Source organism: Mytilus galloprovincialis, chromosome 9, assembly GCF_965363235.1.
Source record: "Mytilus galloprovincialis chromosome 9, xbMytGall1.hap1.1, whole genome shotgun sequence".
Taxonomy (NCBI): domain Eukaryota; kingdom Metazoa; phylum Mollusca; class Bivalvia; order Mytilida; family Mytilidae; genus Mytilus; species Mytilus galloprovincialis.
In genome coordinates this window covers 5,396,605-5,423,917 of record NC_134846.1, presented here as the reverse complement: position 1 = coordinate 5,423,917, position 27,313 = coordinate 5,396,605, and the positions used below count along the sequence as shown (strand labels likewise).

The 27,313-nt window shown below is 33.2% G+C and overlaps 1 protein-coding gene across 5 annotated transcripts; it reads right to left on the bottom strand.

Moving 5' to 3' along the window:
* Window positions 1-9,070: 9,070 nt before the first annotated feature.
* Window positions 9,071-25,411, bottom strand: LOC143044298 (uncharacterized). Of its 5 annotated transcripts, none has more exons than XM_076216237.1 (7): window positions 25,308-25,411; window positions 24,438-24,541; window positions 23,527-23,597; window positions 22,567-22,923; window positions 15,365-15,502; window positions 12,329-12,412; window positions 9,071-10,924 (listed from the first exon to the last, which is right to left on the bottom strand). In XM_076216237.1, the coding sequence occupies exons 2-7, from the start codon at window positions 24,452-24,454 to the stop codon at window positions 9,693-9,695; spliced, it is 1,899 nt and encodes a 632-aa protein (XP_076072352.1). In that variant the 5' UTR covers window positions 24,455-24,541; window positions 25,308-25,411; the 3' UTR covers window positions 9,071-9,692. The 5 variants fall into 5 exon arrangements, with proteins under 5 accessions (XP_076072352.1, XP_076072356.1, XP_076072353.1 ...); XM_076216241.1 differs by having other exon boundaries at window positions 9,071-10,102; XM_076216238.1 differs by lacking the exon at window positions 25,308-25,411 and having other exon boundaries at window positions 24,438-25,242.
* Between the last annotated feature and the right edge of the window lie 1,902 nt (window positions 25,412-27,313).

Here is a 27,313-nt window from a genome sequence, read left to right as displayed (position 1 = left end):
TTTTTGTGTTATTATGATTCCAGAATACACAAATATGTGGTAAGTTTCACCTAAAATGGTTGAAGGGAAGGAAGATCTTTGTTTCTACATTGGATAAGATATAGAACTGGACATTATACAGTTTTTTACTTTTTATTCAGTTGATACAATGACTCATCAACCCAAGATATATGATATTTTCTGAGGCCAACAACAGTCTGTCAGTCTAGCAAATCAGTTTTCTTGACTTTTTTTCTTCATGATTGAAGATATTGGTTTGATATTTGGTGTATTGTTTTATTATGACATGTTGCAGATCAAATTAAAATTTTGTTCTTGTCTGATGATTTTTGCAGAGTAAAGGTCCTTAGACTTAGAAAATTCACTTTTTTCATCATGCTTGATGATACTGACTGGATGTTTGTTATAAAGGTTTCACAATGACTTGTAAGACTTTTGTTCCAGTACAATGAATTTCAAACCAGTAGGTGACTTTGTATTGCAATACTCTCAAAATGCTTGTTATACTAAATATATCATCTGATTTTGCAGTTGCTAATTTTCATTAGTGAAATATTCATTGTTTTCTCAAAACATACACCTAAACAAGAAAAAGTTAAAAACTAGAATTTACATGATGTCATAAACCTATGTCATTGACGTTGCCTTGGAATATCTATGATTAGGTACACAGACGCTGTCCCAAATCTTGTATGGTCTTATTATGATATTTTAGTAAATAGATTTCTTATACTTTTTAAAGTGAATGCGAAAACAGAAAAAAATTATAGCCTATTATAAAATGTATTGACACTTATTACAGAAAAACAACAAACACGATGTCTCTGTCTTTTTGGTATTTGTTGTGTTGTTTGATTGCTCTCACATTGATGTACACCCCTTGTCAATTTTAGGGGTGCTGTTTTCAGCCACAGTTTGAACAATGTAAAAGTTTGTGAATATTTCAGGTTATAGGGAACCACTAGTTTAAGAGCATGATAATTGGTATACAGTTGTAACAGCATTGGCACACTCACGTCTCATTTCCATGTTAATTTTTGGCCCTGCCCCCTCAGTCATGGTCTATCGATTTGAAATATTTGCTAAATATAAAAAAGAAGATGTGGTATGATTGCCAATGAGACAACTGTCCACAAGAGACCAAAATAACACAGACATTAACAACTATAGGTCACCATACAGGCTTCAACAATGAGCAAAGCCCATACCACATAGTCAGCTATAAAAGGCCCCAATATGACGGGAATGTAAAACAATTCAAACGAGAAAACTAACTGCCTTATTTATATAACAAAATGAATGAAAAACAAATATGTAACACATTAACAAACAACAACCTAAGTTTACATACACTAGAAGTTTGTGATTACCGGTAAGCAAGTTTATGGGGAACTACAAGTGTTATGTCAATGGTATTTGTCATTCAGTTGAATCAGCATTGGAACATCTCCATTTCCATGAGGATTATCTGGATCCTACTCTTACCCTCAGTTGTGGTCTTAATTTTGATTATTTTGCATAATTCACATGTTAAAATTTGATCAGATCAGATAAAGATAAGTGACTAATATTATTAATAATTCAATGAAAGTAGGTATGTGCAGTTGTGTAAATATTTGCTAGTCTCATTTCCATGGAGCCCTAGGCTTTAATCATCATACGTTCATTGTCTTTATAACTTCAGCCTATTTTACAAGTTAAAGTTTGTGCTTAAGGATGTACTTAGGTGAGGTTAGGTGAAAATTGATAAATTAAGAAGTTAAAATTGATACTATTAGCTGGTAGAGCATCAACTAAGGATAAAAATAAGTTAAAAATATTGATAGGTCATGGACCTCCTTTTCGAGATATTTGAGATTTAAAATATGGCGGGAAAAGGATGACTCTAACTTTTACCTTATATTTGCATTGGTATTATTAGGTCTCAAAACAAAAGAAAGAAAATTAAGAATCTTCTGAAATTTTGGTAAAGGACCTTTCATGAGCTATTAAGTCTTATATGGAAAAACACCAAGGAGTCCGAACATTTGACACAAATTCCAAAACCTCACCTAAGTTAGTTTAAATGGAACCACTTATCTTATGGTGAATCATTGGTTATACAATTTTATAAGCATTGGTACATCTAATTTCCATGGAGGTTCTCTGTCCTGGAATCATTAGTCATGGTCTGTTGACTTTGGATTTGTTTACATGGTTGACATGTTAGACGCTTAAATATTGTAATTTTGATTTCAAAATTTGCATTGTACTATAGCCGGGTGAAATGGCTATTCGACTAAATGTAAATCAAGAAGGAAGATTTCGCTCCTTAAACTTTTATTTCAGCAGTCCGGCAAGACCGAACAACAAACTCCAAACTAAATGTAATGTAACATACAAACCATAACAATATATATAATCACAAGCAATTAAAGGATTAAGAAGATTAACAGATGACAAATTAGAAATAACAATTATAGATTAAAAGAGTAATTAGTGTCCGACACGTATTTGTAAATTATAGTCTAAACTGTCACAGAGAATAAATAATGAAATAAATAGAGTAAATGCATTTAAGATCTTTTTCCAAGATTATGACACATAATCCGTGTAAAACACGTATGCCTAAATTTACGACAAAGTCTAGAATAATAAAACAAATGCAAAACCTAAATATACATTAAAACAATTGAAATACTAAAATGTTGTTTAAAAACTAATTTCATTGCACTGTCCAAATAGTCCGGTCATATATTCCCGCGGCCTCTGAAGACACGTCCCGGGTCTTAATATCATATTCAACTGAAATTGTTCCTAAAGTTTCTTCTGTGATTGTAGCGTCCTCTGTAACGATAGTTTTGGTTTGGATGATTATCTTCTCTTGTATTTTTCCGAATATTGTCCAGTTCGTCTTCTAGTGTTGTGATTCGATTCAACATACGTTCTTTGTCGCGCTGTAATTGATATTGCTGGTCGATTGCCTCAATTCTTTGATTGTAAATCCGAAGATTAGCCTCTTTAAGATTAGCAATGCTTTTTCGTAATATTTCCATTTCTTTTTTATCATCTGCACCTTGTTTTTGAAATTTTTCTAAATTGCGAACCACACTGTTATGCTCTTGTTTCAGCTCTTTGAATTTCTTTTCGTAATGAACACTTTTGATTTCAAACTTCACTCTCTCTGAATGCACTCGGTCGTGCCTGAGTGTAACGCTATCAATGAATTCTCTATCATAATTAAAGGCGGGAAAGAAATCCATCAGTTCAATAGTGGTAAGTTCCGCACAAGGAAAAATTGACATAGCTTTGTTTTCTTTGAATATCCTCATCCTTTCTGCGTCGCGGCGTAACTTTGATTTTGATTTAACTTTAACAAGTTTCACGTCCGGTTTTCTATGAAAGTTACACATTCTGGCGAAATGTCCAAAATTTCTGCACTTATAACAAAATGACGTTTTTGCTATACATTGTCTAAAATGAAATTGATTGTTCACAGTCTTTCCACAAAACTTACATAGGCAGTTGTCCATATGTTGTGTTGAATTTCTGGTCTGAAAGGTAGCTCCATTATCAGACATCTGGTATCTCCAGTTTCGGCCAAAATTTCTGGTTCTCTGCGTATCCATTTTTCTGTTTGCTGGGGGATCAGCTTCACAGGTAGAACAAGGTATCCGAAAGATCCGTTGCCCGTACGCCCTAACACCAGATATAGCTGGGTTAAATGGCTATTCGACTAAATGTAAATCAAGAAGGAAGATTCGCTCCCTAAACTTTTATTTTAGCAGTCCGGCAAGACCGAACAACAAACTCCAAACTAAATGTAATGTAACATACAAACAATAACAATATATATAATCACAAGCAATTAAAGGATTAAGAAGATTAACAGATGACAAATTAGAAATAACAATTATAGATTAAAAGAGTAATTAGTGTCCGACACGTATTTGTAAATTATAGTCTAAACTATCACAGAGAATAAATAATGAAATAAATAGAGTAAATGCATTTAAGATCTTTGTCCAAGATTATGACACATAATCCGTGTAAAACACGTATGCCTAAATTTACGACAAAGTCTAGAATAATAAAACAAATGCAAAACTAAATATACATTAAAACAATTGAAATACTAAAATGTTGTTTAAAAACTAATTTCATTGCACTGTCCAAATAGTCCGGTCATAGTACTATCAAAATTTAAAAAAGCAAGACATCTCGATCAACAGTTTATTTTATATATACCGGTATGTCAACTGTATGTATGCTTACAGTCACACCTATTATATAGACATTATCTTTAATCAGTTTAATTGAGGTCTTGAGCTGGCATGTAAGTAACTGATTGTATGTCCTTCGTTAATTTGCGTCTATTATTGTCCTTTTGTTTAGTTTCATCTGTACCCTATTCTAACATCACATCAGACTCATTAAAATGAATTTAACTGTGAATATGGGTTGTTTTTGGCTAGAGGAAAAGGGAATGGTCAGTGACAGCTCGAAAAACATGTTTAACCCATCCGCATTTATGAGCCTGTTCATAGTCAGGAACCTCTGACTTTTGTTATTCTTAGTATATTTTTTTTCACTTTTGGTTCATTTCTATGTTTCGGAGTAGGGACTTTCTATACTTGTATAGAAAGTCCATGTTTGGAGTTAAAAAGTAAGATATACATAAGAAGATATGATATAAGTGTCAACGTGCCAACACTCCAGTCAAGTCACAACGTGTAAAAAGTTGACAATTTATAGGTCAAAGTACGACTTTCAAATCGGGGCCTTAAACACACCGAACATCAAGCTGTAAAGGGCCACAAAAATGACTATATTGTAAAACAATTCAAAAACCTATGAAGCCTATTATTTGCTAGACAGGTATACATTATTGTTATGGGGTTAGCTGGATTTCTCGCTATGTTGTAGACCCATTGATGACCTTTGACTGTTTCCTGCTATGTACATATGCTATAATAAAAGAAGAACATTACGGACATAAAATTAAACTTGAAGTTAAAAAAAAAACAGGCAGGTAAAGTTTATAGCTGCCGGAAATTCACAAATCTAACTTTGTTGTGCTGAAATTTAGACGAATTATATATATGTTCCGAACCATTTGGACCATACGCATATGGTCATGATCATATGCGTATATGCGTATACGCGTATGGTCCGACCGTACGTTGTACATGAGCATATGAGTATAATACTCGTTTGGTTATTAACGGGCCGGACCATATGAGTATTTGGACTATATAGGTATTTTTATAAAATACATTATAAAAGTTTGAATAATACAAAAACGTTATCCAAAAAACAATAATGGTTACCATGACAATGTATTATTTTTATAATTCAAATACTACGTAAAATTTACATATTGATGACATAGTTAGTTTTCATCGCGAATTACCTTCTTGCATGTAGGCTTGGGGTGACATTTACTTCCACGCGGTACATGTATCATACATTTGTAGCTTATTTGCATTTAAAAGTCTTGGTTGTGCACGATCCTTTTCATTTACACTTTTTGTTTGCGAGTGAAAAGCTAGCCTTTTTGTAGCTGCGAACAGTGATACCGAGGTTTTGTGCCATTCCGATATGTCTACGGTGTTTTTAAGAAGCTCTAGATCTTAAATATCGTAGCATGACTGTAATACACCATACTCACAAGACAACTTAAATAAACTATGTTACTTTCCAGTGACTTCTTGCGTGACAGTTCATTAAGAAATTTTTGGATTTTTTTTTAAGTCGACATATTGCCTTTCACTCCTAATAACAAATCGGTAATGACCATCGGTATAAAATGTGTTTGTTATAGTTTTTACAAGTAAGTCAAATTAACTGTGTGAAACTTTTAATTTTATTTAGCTAATCGTTTTATTATAATATGATTATACAATTACACGGCTGGTAATCTACACACGCAGAACATTTGGTTCTGCAATGAAAACCGTGAGAGGATTTTCCGGTTGTGCTTGAGTGGAGTAATTGTCACCGCTTCAAAAGGTATGTACATTTCTAAATCTCAATTTTCTTATTCAACTGATCAAAATATTGAAAATCAGAGAATGATATGCTGTGGGGAATACTTTAACGAAGAGATACATGTATCATTCACTGTTGTGCGTAGAGTTGAACTATTACAAAATCAGTTGCCCCACGAGAAATTGCCTAAAAAAGTGACATTTCAATTTTGAAATGGTTCTATTTACAGACCTTCAAGTTCACATTTAGGTTTTTTTTCGGGCAATGGGTATAAATATTGTTTTTGGCGGCATGTACCGTGTCCGATGTTGATAGACGTCTTAATAATTCCAAAAACTACATTTTATCATTAAGTCATGCGTGAGGGGATCGGTTCTGATTGAGGACATCGTGAATGCGTGAGGGGAAGGACACACATTTTTTTAATCTTTGGCTTTGTGAATTTTGTTGACTCAATAAATGTGATCAATGCTGATTAAAAAGCACAGATTTATCCTATACTTAAATAGATGTAAACTGATCACTGATTCAATGAAATCAAACTATTAACTGCATGTTCAATATCAGAAAATGCCATTGTTCAAAGGAAAAAGGAAAAGAGGACTAATATTGACTCTCTACAAATAGCCATGGAGATACAAGTTATCCCCGCCCTCGAAGCGAACTAAACTCTCTGGGAGTAATCCTGTCGTCAAATATACGTCACAGAGACCACCACATGTATTTAAGAAAAGTATATCGCCGATCAAAACTTCAACACCTATATATATTAGACGTAATCTGTTCACCCAAAATCACGAAATTTTCGAGAGAAAAAAAGGCAGATATACAATATTTATTATTCACGAACATCGATGAAAGCCAAGATAATCTCGAGGAGGACCATAAGGAAGAGCATGTATTAGACAACGAAGAAGTCATAGAAGAGGACCACGTAGTAGCTAAACCACGAGAAAGACCACATGGAAGACCTTGAGGAAGAATATAAAAAATTTTAAAGTGCTTTACATAAACTCAGACGTAGGGAAAAGGGAAAGATTTTTTATTTATTTTTTCATTAGTACAGAGTGGACGTTTTCCTTTAAACAACCGTTACATTGCATTCGACCAGTTTTTTGACATTGTTTAATGGTTTGAAAAGGACGAATCAAGACGAATGAGATACTCCCCAACATCTCTGCAGTATTTTTGGTTATTGTTGACAAGTTAACATTTTTTGTTTTTATTCTTCGTGAAACATATTATTAAACCTAGGTTCCCACAATTTATTTCATAATTCAATCTCATAAACTTTTCTAAGCACACATAATAATGATTATGTTTTTTTTAAAGAACAATGTAGCCTAATTTACGTAAATTTCTACGACTCATAGCTTGAATATAAAGATATAATTTGTACTTCCCCTCACGCATTTACGATGTCCTCAATCAGAACCGATCCCCTCACGCATGACTTAATGAAAAAATGTAGTTTTTGGAATTATTAAGACGTCTATCAACATCGGACACGGTACATGCCGCCAAAAACAATATTTATACCCATTGCCCGAAAAAAAACTAAATTTGAACTTGTAGGTCTGTAAATAGAACCATTTCAAAATTGAAATGTCACTTTTTTAGGCAATTTCTCGTGGGGCAACTGATTTTGTAGGAGTTCAACTCTACGTACAACAGTAAAGGATACATGTATCTCTTCGTTAAAGTATTCACCACAGCATAGAATTCTCTGATTTTTAATATTTTGAACAGTTGAATAAGAAAATTGAGATTTAGAAATGTACATTCCGTTTGAAGCGGTGACAATTACTCCACTCAAGCACAACCGGAAAATCCTCTCACGGTTTTCATTGCAGAACCAAATGTTCTGCGTGTGTAGATTACCAGCCGTGATTATCTATATGCTAGCTTCTTTTTAATGAACGGTCATACCATATAAAGAGTTTAGAAGTTAATTACCCCGACCATACGCGTACGGTCGGACCATATGAGTATATATCCATATGGTCATGACCATACGCGTATGGTCCAAATACTCATGTGGTCCAGAACATATATACAGAATGTGTTTTCAGCCTAATATCACCATCACTGATTGATACATTCTGTGGCGTTTCCATAAATTTTCATAAGGGGGCTAAGAGGGACCTGCTTCAGTCATTCCTTTAATAAGATACCATTTTTTTCCCAACATAACCCTCTAAATTTGACTCAGCAAAGGTCAAAGACCCGATTTACCTCTGAAGTTTGTATGATACTCTACCAAATGCCATTAATGACATGAATATCAATAAAGTGGTCATTTTTATAAATTTCCTGTTTACAAAACTAAATTTTCCGAAAACTAAGGACTTCCTTATTCCAGGCATAGATTACCTTATCCGTATTTGGAACAACTTTTTGGAATTTTGAATACTAAATGCTCTTCAACTTTGTACTTGTTTGGCTTTATTAATATTATGATATGAGCGTCACTGCTGAGTCTTATGTAGACGAAACGCGCGTCTGGCTTACTAAATTATAATCCTGGTACCTTTGATAACTATTTACACCACTGGGTCGATGCCAATGCTGGTGAACGTTTCGTCCCCCGAGGGTATCACCAGCCCAGTAGTCAACACTTCGGTGTTGACATGAATATCAATAATGTGGTCATTTTTATAAAATTCCTGTTTACAAAACTTTGAATTTTTCGAAAAACTAAGGGTTTTCTTATCCCAGGCATAGATTACCCTAGCCGTATTTGGCACAACATTTTTTAATTTTGAATCCTAAATGCTCTTCAACTTTGTACTTTTTTGGCTTTACAACTATTTTGATCTGAGCGTCACTGATGAGTCTTATGTAGACGAAACGCGCATCTGGCGTTCTGGTACATTTGATAACTATTACCATAACATTTTATATTAATACTACCAGAAGTCCATTACTAGTATTTGCATGTAATTTGTATTAGGGAAGTATTTGTAACATCAATGTAAACAATTTAAAATTTACATCAAAGCTTCCAACTCGGCTCTTAGTTTGTTTCATAACAAGTTCTGGAGAGAAATATTAAAAATAAAAGAATCTCAAATAATTAAAGTAAAAAACTAAACAAAACTTAATTTCCAAAATAAATTTATTTCCATAAAACAATAGATATCATACAATGCTAAAACAAAGATATTATAAGAAAACCCACGCATTTTAACATATAAATAAAGGCAACAGTAGTATACCGCTGTTAAAAACTCGTAAATCCATGGACAAAAAACTAAATCGGGGTAACAAACTAAAACTGAGGAAACGCATTAAATATAAGAGGAGAAAATTTGGGATAGAAAAGTATCGTGACACTTCTTATAGTAATGTGACTTCACACTCAAACACAAGAGAAAACAAACGACACAACGTAAAATTTGTAACACACACATAAACGAACTATAATATAACAATGGCCATATTCCTGACTTGGTACAGGAAATTTTTATAGAAAAAAATGGTGGGTTGAACCTGGTTTTGTGGCATGCCAAACCTCGTTAATAAAAACGTTATTTCAGTTGTAGTTTATAAAAAAAAGTTTAATTACAACCACTTGCAGTCGAAAATAAACTAAATTGACTGAACAAAGAAAAAACGACCAACCGATAAACAGATAAACAGTTACCTAAAGAGAATACTGAAAACATAAACCTAAATATGCGAGCGCGATACTTATCTAACATTTGTTAGTGTATAATATTTCAATTTCTTTTTTGTTTTTCCAAATGATAAACACTAACATGGCCATTTGCTACCTCGGTATAAAGTAAGCAGTTATCATGATCGTATGATATGTATTCTGGCAATTTGATTTTGTCTTCCTCCAATGCGGTTTCGTCTTCTGCTTCCATTTCAATAAGTTCCGGTTTATACCGTTCACTTCCATTTTGTTCTTTACATATTAACTTATAAATTGCCGAAGATTTATGACTCGCAAATAGTAAGGTTGTGTCTTTAGTATTTGGTACTATAGCAATACTTCTAGGACTCGGTACTTTTACGAGCCATTTAACAGCTCCATAAACGTCTAAGCAATACACTGCCTTTCTGCCTATGGCTGCAACATAAAACTCCTTTCTGTCCATATCTAATTGTAATCTAATAGTATTGCCTGTAAAATAACCAAACTTCGAATCTTGATTTTTAATTTCAAATATCGTATTGCAATAGTTGTCCAATATGATGATGCACCCGTCAATACCTTCATTTAATTCAACAATGAAATGATCTTTGTGGTATGCTATTTCAAACGGTTTTCCGATTGGTTTTAAATTGAATTCATCATATTTGGAAGCATCTAATTTTGCGACTTCATAAAATATAAATTTTTTTTCGTAAGCAAACGTTACTGCAATCTTATTGCCTGAAATGCCAGTCATACCCCTAGGTTCCATATTCAGATACTTTTCAAACACAAGTTTGTATTTTGAGAAAACTTTTAGCTTTTTGTTTTTATAATCAGCCAATGCAAAAAGCCCGCCTGATTTTAGATACGCAATTCCCCTGATTCGTGTAACACATTTCTCTTCTGACACAGAAACGGTGTAATTTTTGCGCAAAACCTCTGAATCGTCTTGATTTTTTGACCGAGTAGTTGGAACAATTGGATTGCTAGGGGGTATTAATGGATGGAACACATCTTTGTCGTTTGAATGTGGACACGAGCATGTTATGCATAGAACATTTTCACATTTCTTACAGACCATTTCAGGATGGTTTTCTGGACAACTCTTACACTTCATTTCGTGTTGTTTTTTATATGGAAATAAATTAGTTTGTCTAATTGTATGATTTCTAAAACGTAGTTTATTACTATGAGTATTGGCACATGTTTCACAATAGAATTTTTTGCACTCGAGACATAGGGAGAAACTAGTTTCCTTTTCGCAATTATGACAACGATTATGTTCTGCAGCCCTCTTCTTGGTGTCTCCTGAAAGTAATACATTTCAAATTAATTGATATAAACAAAAAAGTCACAAATGATTAGTGTGAAGATCTATCATATAGAACAATATCAGGTTTGTTGGGAAACATGATTTCAAAAAAAAGGGGGACGAAAGATACCAAAGGGACAGTCAAACTCATAAATCTAAAACAAACTGACAACGCCATGGCTAAAAATGAAAAAGACAAACAGAAAAACAATTATTATAGTACACATGACACAACATAGAAAACTAAAGAATAAACAACACGAACCCCACCAAAAACAAGGGGTGATCTCAGGTGCTCCGGAAGGGTAAGCAGATCCTGCTCCACATGTGGCACCCGTCGTTCAACATATCAAGTTAAATGAAAAAAACACCATGACTGACATTGGTAAAACTATATAAAAAACATTTTCTGTAATTAATTCATTCGCACCCCCTTTTACCACACAAAATACAACGACCCAATAAGAAAGTAATTATATGTAATTTGTGATTAAAGGGGCACTAGCTACGAGATATAAAAAAATTATTAAAAGTATGATTTTTTTCAAGCAGTAATGAAAGTTAATGAAAGTGAAAAAGTGAAATAAAAATTTGCTTTTATCAGCTAAAAAGGTTCAATTTTGTCAAATTAAGCTAATAAACATTGATAATGATTTTTTCACTTGCAAGTGAAGAATTCGACCTCATTAAATCCGTATTTATTTCAACCCCAATTTAACCCCGTAGAAAAAGATAGAATAACGCATGCATTGTCCGTGTACGGTTATTTAACGGAAAAGAATGTCAACATTGAAAGTGAAACAAAAAAATCCAATTACACGAGTTCCTTAATCTACTTACAGTATATTTATGTTTATGTTTACATCGCTTATATGGTCATACAAGGTAAATTAATTAAATGGCGTCTTGGCTAAATTTCACACAAAACGAAGCTACATCTTACTGAGACCATGTGTAAATTGTTTATTTGATACTTTAGATAGTTTGGAATAATGTTTTACATTGTTATTAATAAAATAAGAGAATTTGAGTATAATCGGTGAACATGAATTTGGCAGCTAGTGCCCATTTAAGATATTTATAATTTTAAATCTATGTACAGAAACTTTTTTTCTGATGAAAATTCTTTTAATTGTCCAATTTAGTTATAAAAACCATATGAATCATTTTTTTTTAATTTGAAGTTCGTTATTACAAGTCAGACCAAATGATACACCGAGTCTGTTAAGTTGTTAAAACGACATAAATATAGAATACACCCTGACACTTACCGGCTTCTGTAGGCGGGGTAAAACAAGTTGTTTTGATTGGGAAGTAAAATAAAAAGAAAAAGAACTTTAAAATAGAGAGACATTTACGAATTTCATTGCAGTTAGATATTTTGACCTAAATGAACTCACCCTCTATCAATCCCTCCATTTCTGAATCCCTGGATGTTGTTCGGGTTCGACTCCTCGTAAATGTCCACTTTAAAGTGTTGAAAACTGGAAGAATATGAATAATTATAGAGATCAGACAGGCAGCTATAGAATGAATCGGGGTAAAACACGGAGTGGACTTGAAGGGGTATTATTGTAAAGCCAAAAACAACCTATGAATAAAATTATGTTTTTAAGACTAAAATACTGTGAATTCATTATAATTCGTTGAATACCAATTTTCGCGGATTTCGTGGATACAGGTAAATCACGGAATATAATATTCAACGAATGACAAATTTTCTATAGGCTTGTATGCATACATTTTTTACATCGGCAAAACCACGAAATTAAATATCCACGAACATTCAAGTTTTCATTTGGTACCCACGAATATAAATGAATCCACAGTATTTATTATTACACATTCAACATTCTATGGAATTATTGTAAAGAAGTCATTAACAGTCAGAGAAAAACATGACCTGGTGCAATGCCAAACTATATGTTTCGACAGTTTGTAGAACCGTGAAAGTAATAGTGAGTAGTATTCAGAATGATTAAAGTATGGTTTTAATTTACTGATATGATAACAAAATCAATATTTATACCAATAAAACAATATTCAAATTTATGGAATTTGATGCGGCTTGCATATTAGTGAGAGGTTTAGCGCCATAAGACCAGTTTCAATCCACCATTTTGTACATAAGAAAATGCCTGTACCAAGTCATGAAAATGACAGTTGTTGTCCATTCGTTTGATGTGTTTTATCTTTTGATTTTGCCATTTGATTAGGGACTTTCCGTTTTGAATTTTCCTCAGTGTTCGTTTTGCCTTGTATGATTTAAAATTATGATAGATAAATAGAAACTTTTAAAAAACGAAAACGATCAGCAATGCAAGATCTAAAACAAGTCAAATGTTGGCTTTATAGACAACACCGTACCGGTATATAGTTGGTAGACTGTCACTCTTTTTGGGAATAAATGTCCTTAAATGAGAATCGGATCAGACATTTACTCTCTTTTGTGTTTTAAGCAAAAGCTAAGAAGATAGAGAGAAACTCAACAGTCAAAACGATCAGCAGTGCAAGATCATCATAAAAACATTTGTGTCATACTATAGGGTTATTGCATGAATATTGGGGAATATTGTCCCGAGTAGAATTTTATATTGCACGAGCTTGCGAGTGCAATATATGTTCTACGAGGGACAATATTCCCCAATATTCATGCAATAACCCTTTTATTGTATAGCAATATAATATTTGAAAGTAAAAAAATGGTTTAAACTAAGATTAAAACGTTGATGACGTCATGAATTTTGAAGATTTATTGCACTAGTGCAATATTAGAATTTATTGCACGCTAACTTTTGGTTACGTTCTGTGGGAAATATTATATTGCTATACAATAAATTTTATTCTCGTCTTCAATAAGTTTGTCCTTTGTTGAATATATACATAGACCTTTAGGTGACCGACATGCACAGGCTCGTTAGCAAAGAAATATTTCATGATCTTAACAAGCAAGGTCTATTTACATTTCATATTTTCATCCAAAAAGAACTTTTTATCAATACAATATAGTCGATCTTTCGAAATCTGTTCAAACGAAAAGGATAGCTGCACTATTCGAGCACAGCCTACTAAATTGATATATGATCCCCCCAAAAAAATGTTCAGCAATTCAATCAGGAAGTTGAAAGACTAGTGAGTAATACAGTGCAAAATGCAATTGGATTCGTTTTCTATTATTATAGATAGAGAAAAAATGAATGCAACAATAACGTTAAGCAATGTAAATTCTACAAATATTTCAACATGATCAAAATTGTCAATTGACCCCCGACATTGCTTAAAATAAAATACAGGGTTAAATTGGTAACATCTCAGAAACTAATGCATTTAAAGCACATCATACAATTGGTAAAAAGTATTCATTAGGTTGACCCCTTAAGAACTTATTGCACCTTTATAGTAAATGTCTAACAATTTTTCGTACATTTATGTAATCTTTTACAAATTTTCTCCACTTAACCTACTGGGCCAAATATAATTAAACTTATCCACAATTTTCAGTAGGGTATCTTGATTGAAAAATTTATCCGATGATCCTCTCATCCAACCAACAAGGCCGCCATGGTTAAAATAAAACATAGGAGTTTACTTTTTAAAAGAAGTCTATGGGAAAATTGTTATAAGGGGACTTGAATGACTATTGCAACACAACACTGGGATGACCTGTTTTAAATTTAACTACTGGGACAAATTAAACCAAACTGGGTCTAAATCATTATTAGGATATTAACTATTTATTATGATTTTAACCTTATTCTAAAAGCTTTCCTAACCCACAGTTGATACCGATGGGCGACACAGGCTCTGAAGAGCCTCTAGATTGATTTTTCATTTGTAAATAATTAAGTTTCCAAAAACACACTCAAATCAAAATGAAAACACATTTTCCTTATAATATACCACCATAAGAGTTATAGTGGGTTCTTATACGAAAATTTCCTGCCATGCTCATCTATAGCCATATTTTATGAAGTCAGTGCCGATGTTGTCTATTTCCCTGCATAAATGTATTCTAAAACATAAAGTAATGTCCGACTCCTAACCTTGTATGAAAAATATAGTATCAGCAAATGACCTGTTACAGTTTAATCCCTTATATATATTTATTATCAACTAGAATCGATTTATATGAAAACCTTCGTACAACAATGAATATTTCCTTAGCCGTATTTGGCACAACTTTTTGGAATTTTGGATCCTCAATGCTCTTCAACTTTGTAATTGTTTGGCTTTATAAATATTTTGATATGAGCGTCACTGATGAGTCTTATGTAGACGAAACGCGCGTATGGCGTACTAAATTATAATACTGGTACCTTTGATAACTAGTAACATTTCCATCTTTATAAAGGTTTATTTTAAAATAAATCTGCTTGAATCTTTAGGGTAAATATATTTCAAGTAGGCCAACATGGACTCAAATGGATACATCTTACCTCTACTTTGAAATATTGTCCTACAAATTCTTTTTTGCACAGAGTATTTGGTGTTAATGTGTAATATTCCAACAGTGACGACACAAGTGACAGAAATTGCGATGAAGACAAATTCCGAACAAGTACTGACCTCAGCATCTACAAAGACAAAGACAAAGCATACAGTACGTACACTGGAAAATACTGATAACTTATTAAACTAGAGGCTCTAAAGAGCCTGTGTCGCTCACCTTGGTCTATGTGAAGACGAAGATGGATTCATGACAAAATTGTGTTTTGGTGATGGTGATGTGTTTGTACATCTTACTTTACTGAACATTCTTGCTGCTTACAATTATCTCTATCTATAATGAACTTTGGCCCAGTAGTTTCAGTGGAAGATGTAGGAAAATTTACAAATTTTATGAAAATTGTTAAAAATTGACTATAAAGGACAATAACTCCTTAGGGGGTCAATTGACCATTTTGGACATATTGACTTATTTTTAGGTCTTACTTTGCTGTATATTCTTGCTGTTTACAGTTTATCTCTATCTATAATAATATTCAAGATAATAACAAACTAGAGGCTCTAAAGAGCCTGTGTCGCTCACCTTGGTCTATGTGCATATTAAACAAAGGACACAAATGGATTCATGACAAAATTGTATTTTGGTGATGGTGATGTGTTTGAAGTTCTTACTTTACTGAACGATTTTGCTTCTTACAATTATATCTATAATGAACTTTGCCCATTAGTAACAGAGAACTATATTTGGTAAAAATTTACATAAATTTACCAAATTAATGAAAATTGTTAAAAATTGACTATAAAGGGCAATAACTCCTTAAGGGGTCAATTGACCATTTAGGTCATGTTGACTTATTTGTAGATCTTACTTTGCTGAACATTATTGCTGTTTACAGTTTATCGCTATCTATAATAGTATTCAAGATAACCAAAAACGGCAAAATTTCTTTAAAAATTACCAATTGGAGGGCAGCAACCCAACAACCAGTTGTCCAATTCATCAGAAAAATTCAGGGCAGATAGATATTGACTTGATTAACAATTAAACTTCTTGTCAGATTTGCTCTAGATGCTTTGGTTTCATAGTTATAAGCCAAAAACTGCATTTTACCCCTATGTTCTATTTTTAGCCGTGGCGGCCATCTTGGTTGAATGGCCAGGTCATCGGACACATTTTTCAAACTAGATACCCCAAAGATGATTGTGGCCTAGTAGTTTCAGTGGAGATTTTGTAAAAGATTACTTAGATTTATGAAAAATGGTTAAAGATTGACTATAAAGGGCAATAACTCCTAAAGGGGTCAACTGACCATTTTGGTCATGTTGACTTATTTGTAGATCTTCCTTTGCTGAACATTATTGCTGTTTACAATTCATCTCTATCTATAATAATATTCAAGATAATAACCAAAAACAGCAAAATTTCCTCAAAATTACCAATTCAGGGGTAGCAACCCAACAACCGATTGACCGATTCATCTGAAAATTTCAGGGCAGATAGATCTTGACCTGATAAACATTTTTATCCCACGTCAGATTTCCTCAAAATGCTTTGGTTTTTGAGTTATAAGCCAAAAACTGCATTTTACCCCTTTGTTCTATTTTTAGCCGTGGCGGCCATCTTGGTTGGTTGACCAGGTCACGCCACACATTTTTTAAACTAGATACCCCAAAGATGATTGTGGCCAAGTTTGGATTAATTTGGCCCAGTAGTTTCAGAGGAGAAGATTTTTGTAAAAGATTACTTTAATTTACGAAAAATGGTTAAACATTGACTATAAAGGGCAATAACTCCTAAACGGGTCAACTGACCATTTTGGTCATGTTGACTTATTTGTAGATCTTACTTTGCTGAACATTATTGCTGTTTACAGTTTATCTCTATCTATAATAATATTCAAGATAATAACCAAAAACAGCAAAATTTCCTCAAAATTACCAATTCAGGGGCAGCAACCCAACAACCGATTGACCGATTCATCTGAAAATTTCAGGGGAGATAGATCTTGACCTGATAAACATTTTTACCCCATGTCAGATTTGCTCTAAATGCTTTGGTTTTTGAGTTATAAGCCAAAAACTGCATTTTACCCCTATGTTCTATTTTTAGCCGTGGCGGCCATCTTGGTCGGTTGACCGGGTCACGCCACACATTTTTTAAACTAGATACCCCAATGATGATTGTGGCCAAGTTTGGTTTGATTTGGCCCAGTAGTTTCAGAGGAGAAGATTTTTGTAAAAGTTAACGACGACGGACGACGGACGACGGACACCGGACGCCAAGTGATGAGAAAAGCTCACTTGGCCCTTCGGGCCAGGTGAGCTAAAAACGGCAAAATTTCCTTAAAATTACCAATTCAGGGGCAGCAACCTAACAAAGTGTTTTCCGATCCATCTAAAAATTTCAGGGCAGTTAGATCTTGACCTGATAAACAATTTTGCTCCCGTCAGACTTGCTCTAAATGCTTTGGTTTTTGAGTTATAAGCCAAAAACTGCATTTTACCCCTATGTTCTATTTTTAGCCATGGCAGCCATCTTGGTTCGTTGGCTGGGTCAACGGACACATTTTTAACCGGATTTTTGTGACAAAAATGTCGGTTATTGAATTGCGGATGTACGGCGGGCGGTCGGGTGGTCGGGCGGCCGGGCGGGCGGATATCTAAATGTTGTCCGTGCATTTACTCATGAACCGTTCAACCAAAGCTTTTCAAATTTTAATTTGTTGTTACAGACAACAAAATGAAGGTCAAGTTCAATAATGATGATTTTGACTTTTACCGTTCAGGAGTTATGGTTCTTGAAAGATTGAAAATGGCTTTTCCAGTCGTGTCCGTGCACACGGCCGACACTCGGCTAACCGAGAGATTGGTCGGTTAATCTATATTGAGTATGTGGCTATATCGGCGGTGGGTCTGTTAATCGGGTTGGCTAAAGTCTGTTAATCAGGTGTTATCGAGGAAATCATTGGAAATTCTGCATGTTTCATTGTATAACTTTTTAAATATATGTTTATCATAAAAATTATTCATGTCTAACAAAACAATTCAATGTACTGAATCCAGTGGTGTAATTATTATTTTTCTAGCTTCGATGTACGATCTATAAAATGAAAAGGCGTGCTACTCATCAATAAATTTATACACATTTTACACACAAAAAATGTACACAAAAAGACACGTTGGTTGAATTTACTTGCATGCGATATTTTGAACATCGAACAAAGACAGGCATTATGTTTGTCAACCAAATTGATATCATTGTGTGAAAAATCTACACAAAAATCTGTATTTTGGTGACAAAAATCAATCTTTATTTAAAACCTGGTCTGTTAATGGGTCGGATGTATAAAACCCGGTCTGTTAATTGGTCTGTTAAGAGTTATGAATGGCAATAAAAGTATAATTTTATTGCTGTATGGTGTGTTATCGGATCAAATGGGTAGGCTCAAGACGAGTGGCTAAAATATACGGAAACAACACATGAGCAATGAAACATAATATATACGGAAACACTGACAATGAACAATTAATTTAGGCCATGAATATTGAAAACTGATATAAAAAAGTGTAATATTAAAGTATTATTATACATCATGTTAAAATGCCATATTTTGATTGCCTAATACGAAGGTGTTAATTTACTCTATCACATGGCTGAGTGGGTGACAATTTTTTGGAATGTCACCCTCTCGGCTAGACCAATCAAAAAATCGGCAGTTTGACAATGAATTGAATATACATCAAGTTATTTTATAGACAATGCTTAAAGTTCTAATTTACTATACAACGAAGCGTGGAACGACTCAAACTTATTTCTTTTACAATTGTTGGAAAAACGTATTTCACTTGTTAATATTTTTACTTTAAAACCTATAAATCATTGTGTGTTATGCTTATTGTTGATATTAAACGCATTCGTTCACCATCGATGGGGTTTCAACTGGTGATGTACATTTCATCATGTTCATTGTGATGTATATTTCGCAGCCAGATATGAGGCCTTTTGAAAGGGATATTTACCCAAAATTTAAATAAAATAAATAACAATAACAAAATAACAACAATTGAAAATATTTTTTTTCTTGATAGCAGAGCTTTTTCCCCGTTTCGGGCCTAATCCTTCAAAGTTGTATCGTTTATATGTCAAGTCAATGCACTACTATTGTCTATTTACTTCACTTCTAATGATTTTTCAAATACCCGTTACGCTGTCAAGTACGTGACTACATAGAAAATACTTTATAATAAAACTCATCTGTTAAAGAAAATGATGATAGGACATTCATTATAATAAATCAAATATCACATAGCTGAGAGGGTGATAGAGCAGATCGGTATCCCTCGAAAAAACATTGTCAACCTTGGCTTCGCCGCAATTGACAATTTTTTTCTCGGGACCCAATCTGCTCTATCACCCTCTCAGCTATGTGTTATTTATATCTTATCACATATTTGTTACGGATACGGATAAATTTTTAAGATTTAGCTGTTATGTTTCATTAAATTGTTATAATTGAACTTTTTTTCCCTCTTTTCTGCAACACTTAAATATGTGATAAATAGCTTAAAGATTATAACATGTTTTTCCATATTTGCCCTGGTATCATCCCTCGACCCATATCGGCCCTCGGCTAAAGCCTCGGGGCCGATATGGGAGTCTCGGGATGATACCAGGGCTAATATAGAAAAGGGCATGTTATAATCTATACATATTGATTTCATCCAAGAATGGTCGCCTATATCATGTGGATTCTGTTAAGGTTGTCATGAATGACACTAATTTGTATCTAAATTGGTATTAACCAGTATATAAATCAGAGATAAACGTCGTAATGTAACTAAACATCAGTAAGTAAAATATATTGGGATGCTAGAATATATAAAGAATAAAGAAATAATAATGAGTAAGATAAAATAAAATGTAGAGAAAAGTAACAGACAATTATATAAAAAAAATATAGAAATAAACAAGCTCCCAATCCGGACCCTCATTGTATAGACGAGAATCTGGATGGAAACACAGAATATATAGAATAATAGATAAGGACAGTAGGAAGTGATGCATTAATAAAAAAAAAATAGAAAAAAATAATAACTGTTTGAGAATAAAGACATGAAACACCCCTGGGTGTTGAAACAGTAACGGATTGCTATGTACTCATATTGGTAATAAATGCTAAAAGTTTACATGCGGACAACTGCAGTTCTCCTCTGCACTTATGTAGAAAGGAACTAAACGGAATAAAATAAATTAAAACTTAAGATAACCAAATGTAGCTGCATTCGCTACTTTCCATTTACTTCTTTAGACTGATTTGTAAACAACAGATGATTCAGTAATAAAAGAAAAGAACCAATCGGATGATGTTGACGATTTAGAGTTTAACGTCCAGTGACACATATCATGTGCATATGAGAACGACAACACGTTATATGTACCCCGTGTTGTATTAGAAAGACACTTTCGGACGGATTTGAGAACGTGCTACTTTGAACAGACACAAAAATTAAGGCTGAAGAAAACGTTAATAATAGATTCATGCATATTCCAGCAGGCAATCCATATCCATATATTGAAGTGACACACCCCTTAATAAAATGCAAATGAAGTCAAAATAAAAAATGTTCTTACTAGAAGGATACTGTTGCAGCGTATTGTCATTTTTTTTTCCCCAAGAGCATCTCATTCTTAACTTTTTCAAAGGGAAAATATATAGGTAGCACAACTATTGTCGTGGCTAAATAACTCTTAACTGACACAATTTCAATTGTCCAACCCATTAACAGACTTTATTCCCATAATGTTCACTAAAACGTGGTATTACTCACGTTATATTACAATTATGAAATATTTACTAATTTCAATTTATATTTTAGAACCAAAGTACGATTTTGTGTCCTTTAAATGATATCTAAAATTGTTTTTTTCGCCTTTCATTACAAAAATTGCTATGCGTATAAGCTTAAATACTACATACTTGCGCGACGCCTTTTAGTTTTACGGGAAACTGCGCAGACTATGAAATGTTTTATACAGTTGGAAAATGTTCTATGATATATATCATTTTGTCAGACACTTTTCTTTTTTTGATTTGATTCTTATAATGTACCTTAAATCTGTATATTAAATAGATTTTAATATTAAAATTGTGCGTTTTACTCTTAACAGACGTATAACCAACCCGATTAACAGACCAACCGCCGATATAGCCGCATACTCAATATAGATTAACCGACCTATCTCTCGGTTAGCCGAGTGTCGGCCGTGGTGCATTTACTCATGAACTGTTCAACCAAAGCTTTTCAAATTTTAGTATGTTGTTACAGACAACAAAATAAAGGTCAAGTTCAATAATGATGATTTTGACTTTTACCGTTCAGGAGTTATGGTTCTTGAAAGATTGAAAATGGCTTTTCCAGTCGTGTCCGTGCATTTACTCATGAACTGTTCAACCAAAGCTTTTCAAATTTTAATATGTTGTTACTGATGACAAAATGGAGGTCAAGTTCAATAATGACGATTTTGACTTTTACCGTTCAGGAGTTATGGTTCTTGAAAGATTGAAAAATGACATTTTCAGTTGTGTCCGTGCATTTACGCATGAACTGTTCAACCAAAGCTTCCCAAATTTTAATATGTTGTTACTGATGACAAAATGGAGGTCAAGTTCAATAATGACGATTTTGACTTTTACCGTTCAGGAGTTATGGTTCTTGAAAGATTGAAAAATGGCTTTTCCAGTCGTGTCCGTGCATTTACTCATGAACCGTTCAACCTAAGCTTTTCAAATTTTAATATGTTGATACTGATGATAAAATGGAGGTCAAATTTGATATTGACGATTTTCACTTTCACCGTTCATCAGTTATGGTTCTTGTGATATTGGCAGGATACAAATAAATGTTAATAAATCCGGTTTGCTGTCGTTGTAACAGCCTCTTGTTTAAACTAGATACCCCAATGATGATTGTTGCCAAGTTTGGTTTAATTTGGCCAAGTAGTTTCAGAGGAGATTTTTGTAAAAGTTAACGACGACGGACAACGACGACGGACGCCGGACGCAAAGTGATAAGAAAAGCTCACTTGGCCCTTCGGGACAGGTGAGCTAAAAATTAAACGTAAAAAATAACTATGTGTATTTTACATTTCGATTGTGTTCAGTTGAAATTTTGTTATAATAATAGTATTTACCTTGCTCAGATTGAGAGAAATTATATGGCTTAAAATATGGTTGAACATATACATCGTCACTACCACGGTTGGTGCCATGGGAACACTTCCACACACCTTCGATGCTTTTGTTTTCCGGATTATTTATTGTTAATATTGTTCTATTTAGATCTAGGTCTAGCAGTGTTTCTGGTGTTGAACAAGTTCTAACATCAAGTTGATGAATCGGTGCTGAACAGCTACCAACTATCTTTCCACGTGGATCATGAATAACAGTTTTAAAAACAAGCGAGGTAACACTACAGATCAATGTCAACTTTCCATCACGGTAGTCAGCTTTAAGGAAAACCGGTATATTCTTTGATGTTGTAGATATACCTTAAATGTAGAAAACGATTTATTAATTATTTTGGATTTTAAATAGCTTGTTGTTCCCTCGACTGGATTCAAACTCATGCTATTGGGATATCGAAACAACACCACCTATACTGTGTCCATCACTCTAGACCACTCGCCCACTTAGACTGCAGATTAGTTCGTACATTTCTTAAAGTTTTCTTTTTTAACAAAAATATTTCTGTGTCACAGGTTCAAAACAAGTCAGGACCATTTCAGTTAACCTCTGTATTTTGAAAAAAGGAATGATAGAAACATGAAGTATATTTAAGTTTAAATTTCATTTCAGTTATTATACCCTATACTTATGTCTACCTGTTTATTATACTAATGAAGTGTTAACTTGTTTAAAAACGTAGACAGAGGTCGGTTACAATACAAAGGTGTTATCATTTTCTATTAAAAATATGAACTCACGAACTCACAAGCACATACGTGCAAACATTTTATACTGTGCAGGTCAGTCATACTTGTAGTGTTTAAACAGGTAAACAGATCGATATTTCATAATGGAGGACTACAGTTCTATGTACTGCAATTTCCTTTGTACTACCTTGAAAGTAATTTCAAAATATAAAATCTTACCTATTACTGTGGAGACAAAAGCCAAGTATCGTAATTGTAACTCCATCGTAGGAATCGATCTTGATAGATTTCTTTAATAAATTAAAAGCACCTACTTATTTAAAAACAAATTTGACATTGACCGATTTCTTTAATATGCTTAAAGATCTTTAAAACGCAGTCGAACATATGTAAATTATTGTTTAATTGTAAGATATCATATGTGTTACTGGTGTACGTTGAATAAAGATTACTTAACTTGTTTGTCAACTTATTAATATGATTTACTCAAGCATTTATTTGATTAAATTGATATACTATTATTCGACATATAAGAATCCTGGTATCTATGATGATTGTATTTGACATAACCCTGGTTCATCAACTTTTCCCCCAGAAACTGATGATTTTTAAAGTAAACGTATCTCATGATTTGCAAAGTTTTCGTGACTACCAATAAAAAGGTCATAATAACTAGTTATAATCCATAAAGCCATCGTGATCGACCCAAATGAAATCGTAAACTACATATAAGAACTCGGAATAATCCGTAAACAATCTGAAAATAAAACGTAAACTAATTTATTATTTCGTGCGATCAGTTTACGGATGGTACAGGTTTGTTGCTTACGATTTGCGAACAGATGGTACAAATTATTAACGGGAAATCAATCCGTTAACAATCTTTAGAAGGTTTTTGGCATGTAAAAAAACTGACTCCTATCTAGAGTTTCTGCGAGTGTATGAATAGCTCTGACGAGTTATACACGGATACCAACGACTTATTCACGGATAAAATCAGAGACGAATGTTGAGTTTTTATATCTTTTTTCTTCTTTTTCATGAAGTAATACATTATTGAGCCCTCGATACATATTAAAGGAAAACAGTTTCCCCAAAAGAAATCAATCGGTAATTACATATAAACTTACTCTTTGCTAAATGTCATGACGATTGCAAGATCAGGGGATCCGTCAAATGCCTCTGGCCATTTTCCGTTGATTTTTAAAAAAGAAAATCGAAACTTTTAGTTCCCCTAAAATAAAACTGTTTAGATATATATTTTTTTTCAATTGTTATAATGTCAATGCCTTGCCTAACTGTGACCCAAATTGTATAGATCTTATAAAATCAAGAAGGTCTCACTCTCATGTAAGCGTCCACAGAAGTCTTTTCCAATTTGTGGTATGATTGCCGATTAGACAACTCTCCCCTAGAGACCGCTTGGCACAGAAATTGACCACTATAGACCATCGTTTGGCCTTCGACAATGAGCAATGCCTTTACCGCACAGTCAGCTAAAAAGGAAGAAAAATCGAATTGCTCGAGTTTGCTATATATTTATATCTATGTTTATGTTTATATCGGGATATGTGACCGTCGGTAGTCTTTAGCGGACAACTCGATGGTTTATTAGATGGCGTCTGGACTAAAATTTACATGAAATGTCGATACACCATGTGTTATATATATATATTTTTTAAAACTTTTTATAAATTTTAAAATAGTTTTTAAAAGTATTTATAAATCAAATGTTAGAACTTAATTCAAATCATAAACATGAATTTGACAGATAGTGCCCCTTAAAAATTCATAGAAATTGTCAAAAATTACGCGCGTAAAGTAACTTTTATGCTCAGCTGATCGATAATTTTGTCTGGACATTATCATTGGCACCTGGATTTACAAAAGAAGATGAAAGACCAGTTCTTGCTTCTGCATAAAAACGCATGTTAATTACATTAGAGAATAAGTATATTAAATAAATATTAAAAAAATAGAAAAATAAAAGGAAACTTTACCTATCACTCCGAAGACGGTAAACCAGGTAAGATAATTACCAATCGCCATTTTTGATCTCAATATCTAATAATAAAATAAATACTTGGGTTTGCGCAGTTTAGTTGTTATCAATTGTGTTAAAAATAGCAACTTCAAGTTCTTTTAACGAGGTATTAATGGTGCAGGTAATACAGGTACACGATAAAGGTACACAGTTTTAGGTATATTGCACCCATTCACAATTACTATTATAATACATTTCGCAAGAATAAGATGTATGAATCCTATATTATAGCGAGTTTTGTTGTGGTTTAAATTATTAATACAGCTCAACAAGTTAAATATTAGATTTCCCATTATTTGGTTTTGGCTCTTATGGATATAAAGTCTTATCGGACAATATCATACAACGTATATTGAAACTTTAAGGAAACTATAAACACGACGCTGAATCAGTTGTTTGTTGTAATTATTTTACATAAATAAAAGGTTGAGTGTTTGGTAGTCTCTGTATGTATAATTTACTTACACTCCACACTTGGATCGCAAAATGTGTCATACACTGAAGATGCTGGTCCATCCACACAATGACTTTTAAATTTTATTTTTGTGGAGTTGACTTTATGAGGAGCATTGATTGATTGAGATTTACTTCATAGATCCTTTTGCTCAAGTTTCTGTAGTCTTTGGTAACTATAACGTCGAATTTATGCAAGGGGGACGTCGACACTTGGCCGTATTTTAAAGTCATATTTCTGTAAATATTGACAATGCAATTTCCCATAGGAACTCCTTTTACGGCTAAAACTGTATCACTTTTACTACGAATATTCTATATATATACAAAAGAGACGTGGTTTGAGAAACAGCTGTAATTACAAAGTACCACCTATACATTTATTCAAAAAGAAAAATCTCTAAAAATACTTTTCTCACATTTTTACTTATTTATCAGAATTATAGCATGAAAGAAATCACTGCATATACTCATAAGTTTTCTGTAACTGTACATTTTATGTCCCCTCCCCTGTTTCATTTTATTTAAGGATTTGAAAACAAGACTTTAATAATTGCCGCATTCCCTATTTGCATGTATTTTGACATGAAATGCATAGAACAAAGTAAAATCACAAACATACTGAACTCCGATGAAAATTCAATCGGAAAGTCCCTAATCACATGGCAAAATCAAATGACAAAACACATCAAACCTGTTTAAAACTGATCTGATAGCAAATTGAAATCATTCAAGAATACTGTAAATGTAATGTTTAGCAGTCAATCATTCCAACATTCAAGATTATATAAAGAATCCAATCCTGCCTCTGTTTCCAGTCCACATCTTACTGTATGATTATTTGTCAATGAAAGTTCACAATTTCTGCCTCAAATGGTCAGTTTAGAATTTTTGTCACAACAGTATCGTCTCTAACCATATATCTGACATAATTTATTTAATATATGAACTAGAAGTGTTAAAACAAAGCCATATTTGCAATAGATGTATGCATGTAAATACCAGTCTGATGTACAAATTCACTTCAATGTTTTATGGAAATAACTGCTAACATCTGATTTTTGCAAAACTTCTAAGCACAGTTATTGTTTTCTATATAAAGACCTTTAAGATAAAAAAAATCATAACATTTACAAATTAAATTATTTGTTTTATGACCCAGGGGGTATGCAATTTTCCCTGTTTGTTTCCCCTGGGGCCTCAAATTTCCTAAATTATTCTGCTGTTTCTAGCAAAATGGAATATTTAGTACATATTCAGGATAGGGCACAATTTTGTAAGTTTTGTTGTGATATTTTTGTATTTCTAGATTGTATTTTTTTTTATGTCGCGGTGGCCAAAAAAGCAGATTTAGGTGTTGCGGCTTACTTTTGGGTTATCGACAGGACAAAAACACCTCACCAATAATATTGAAGAAGGATCTATGAGTTTCAATGACAATGAAGCGAAAATATAAGCACTTCTAAACAATTCAACTTACAAATATGCATATATTATAAAAAATTTTGC

Excerpts from the sequence above, each read along its gene's own strand:
- LOC143044298 (XM_076216237.1), bottom strand. Across the intron at positions 22,924-23,526 it reads TTTTGTCTCCACAGTAATAG|GTATATCTACAACATCAAAG; the intron begins GTAAGATTTTAT and ends TCTACATTTAAG. Across the intron at positions 12,413-15,364 it reads GACAATATTTCAAAGTAGAG|TTTTCAACACTTTAAAGTGG; the intron begins GTAAGATGTATC and ends ATATTCTTCCAG.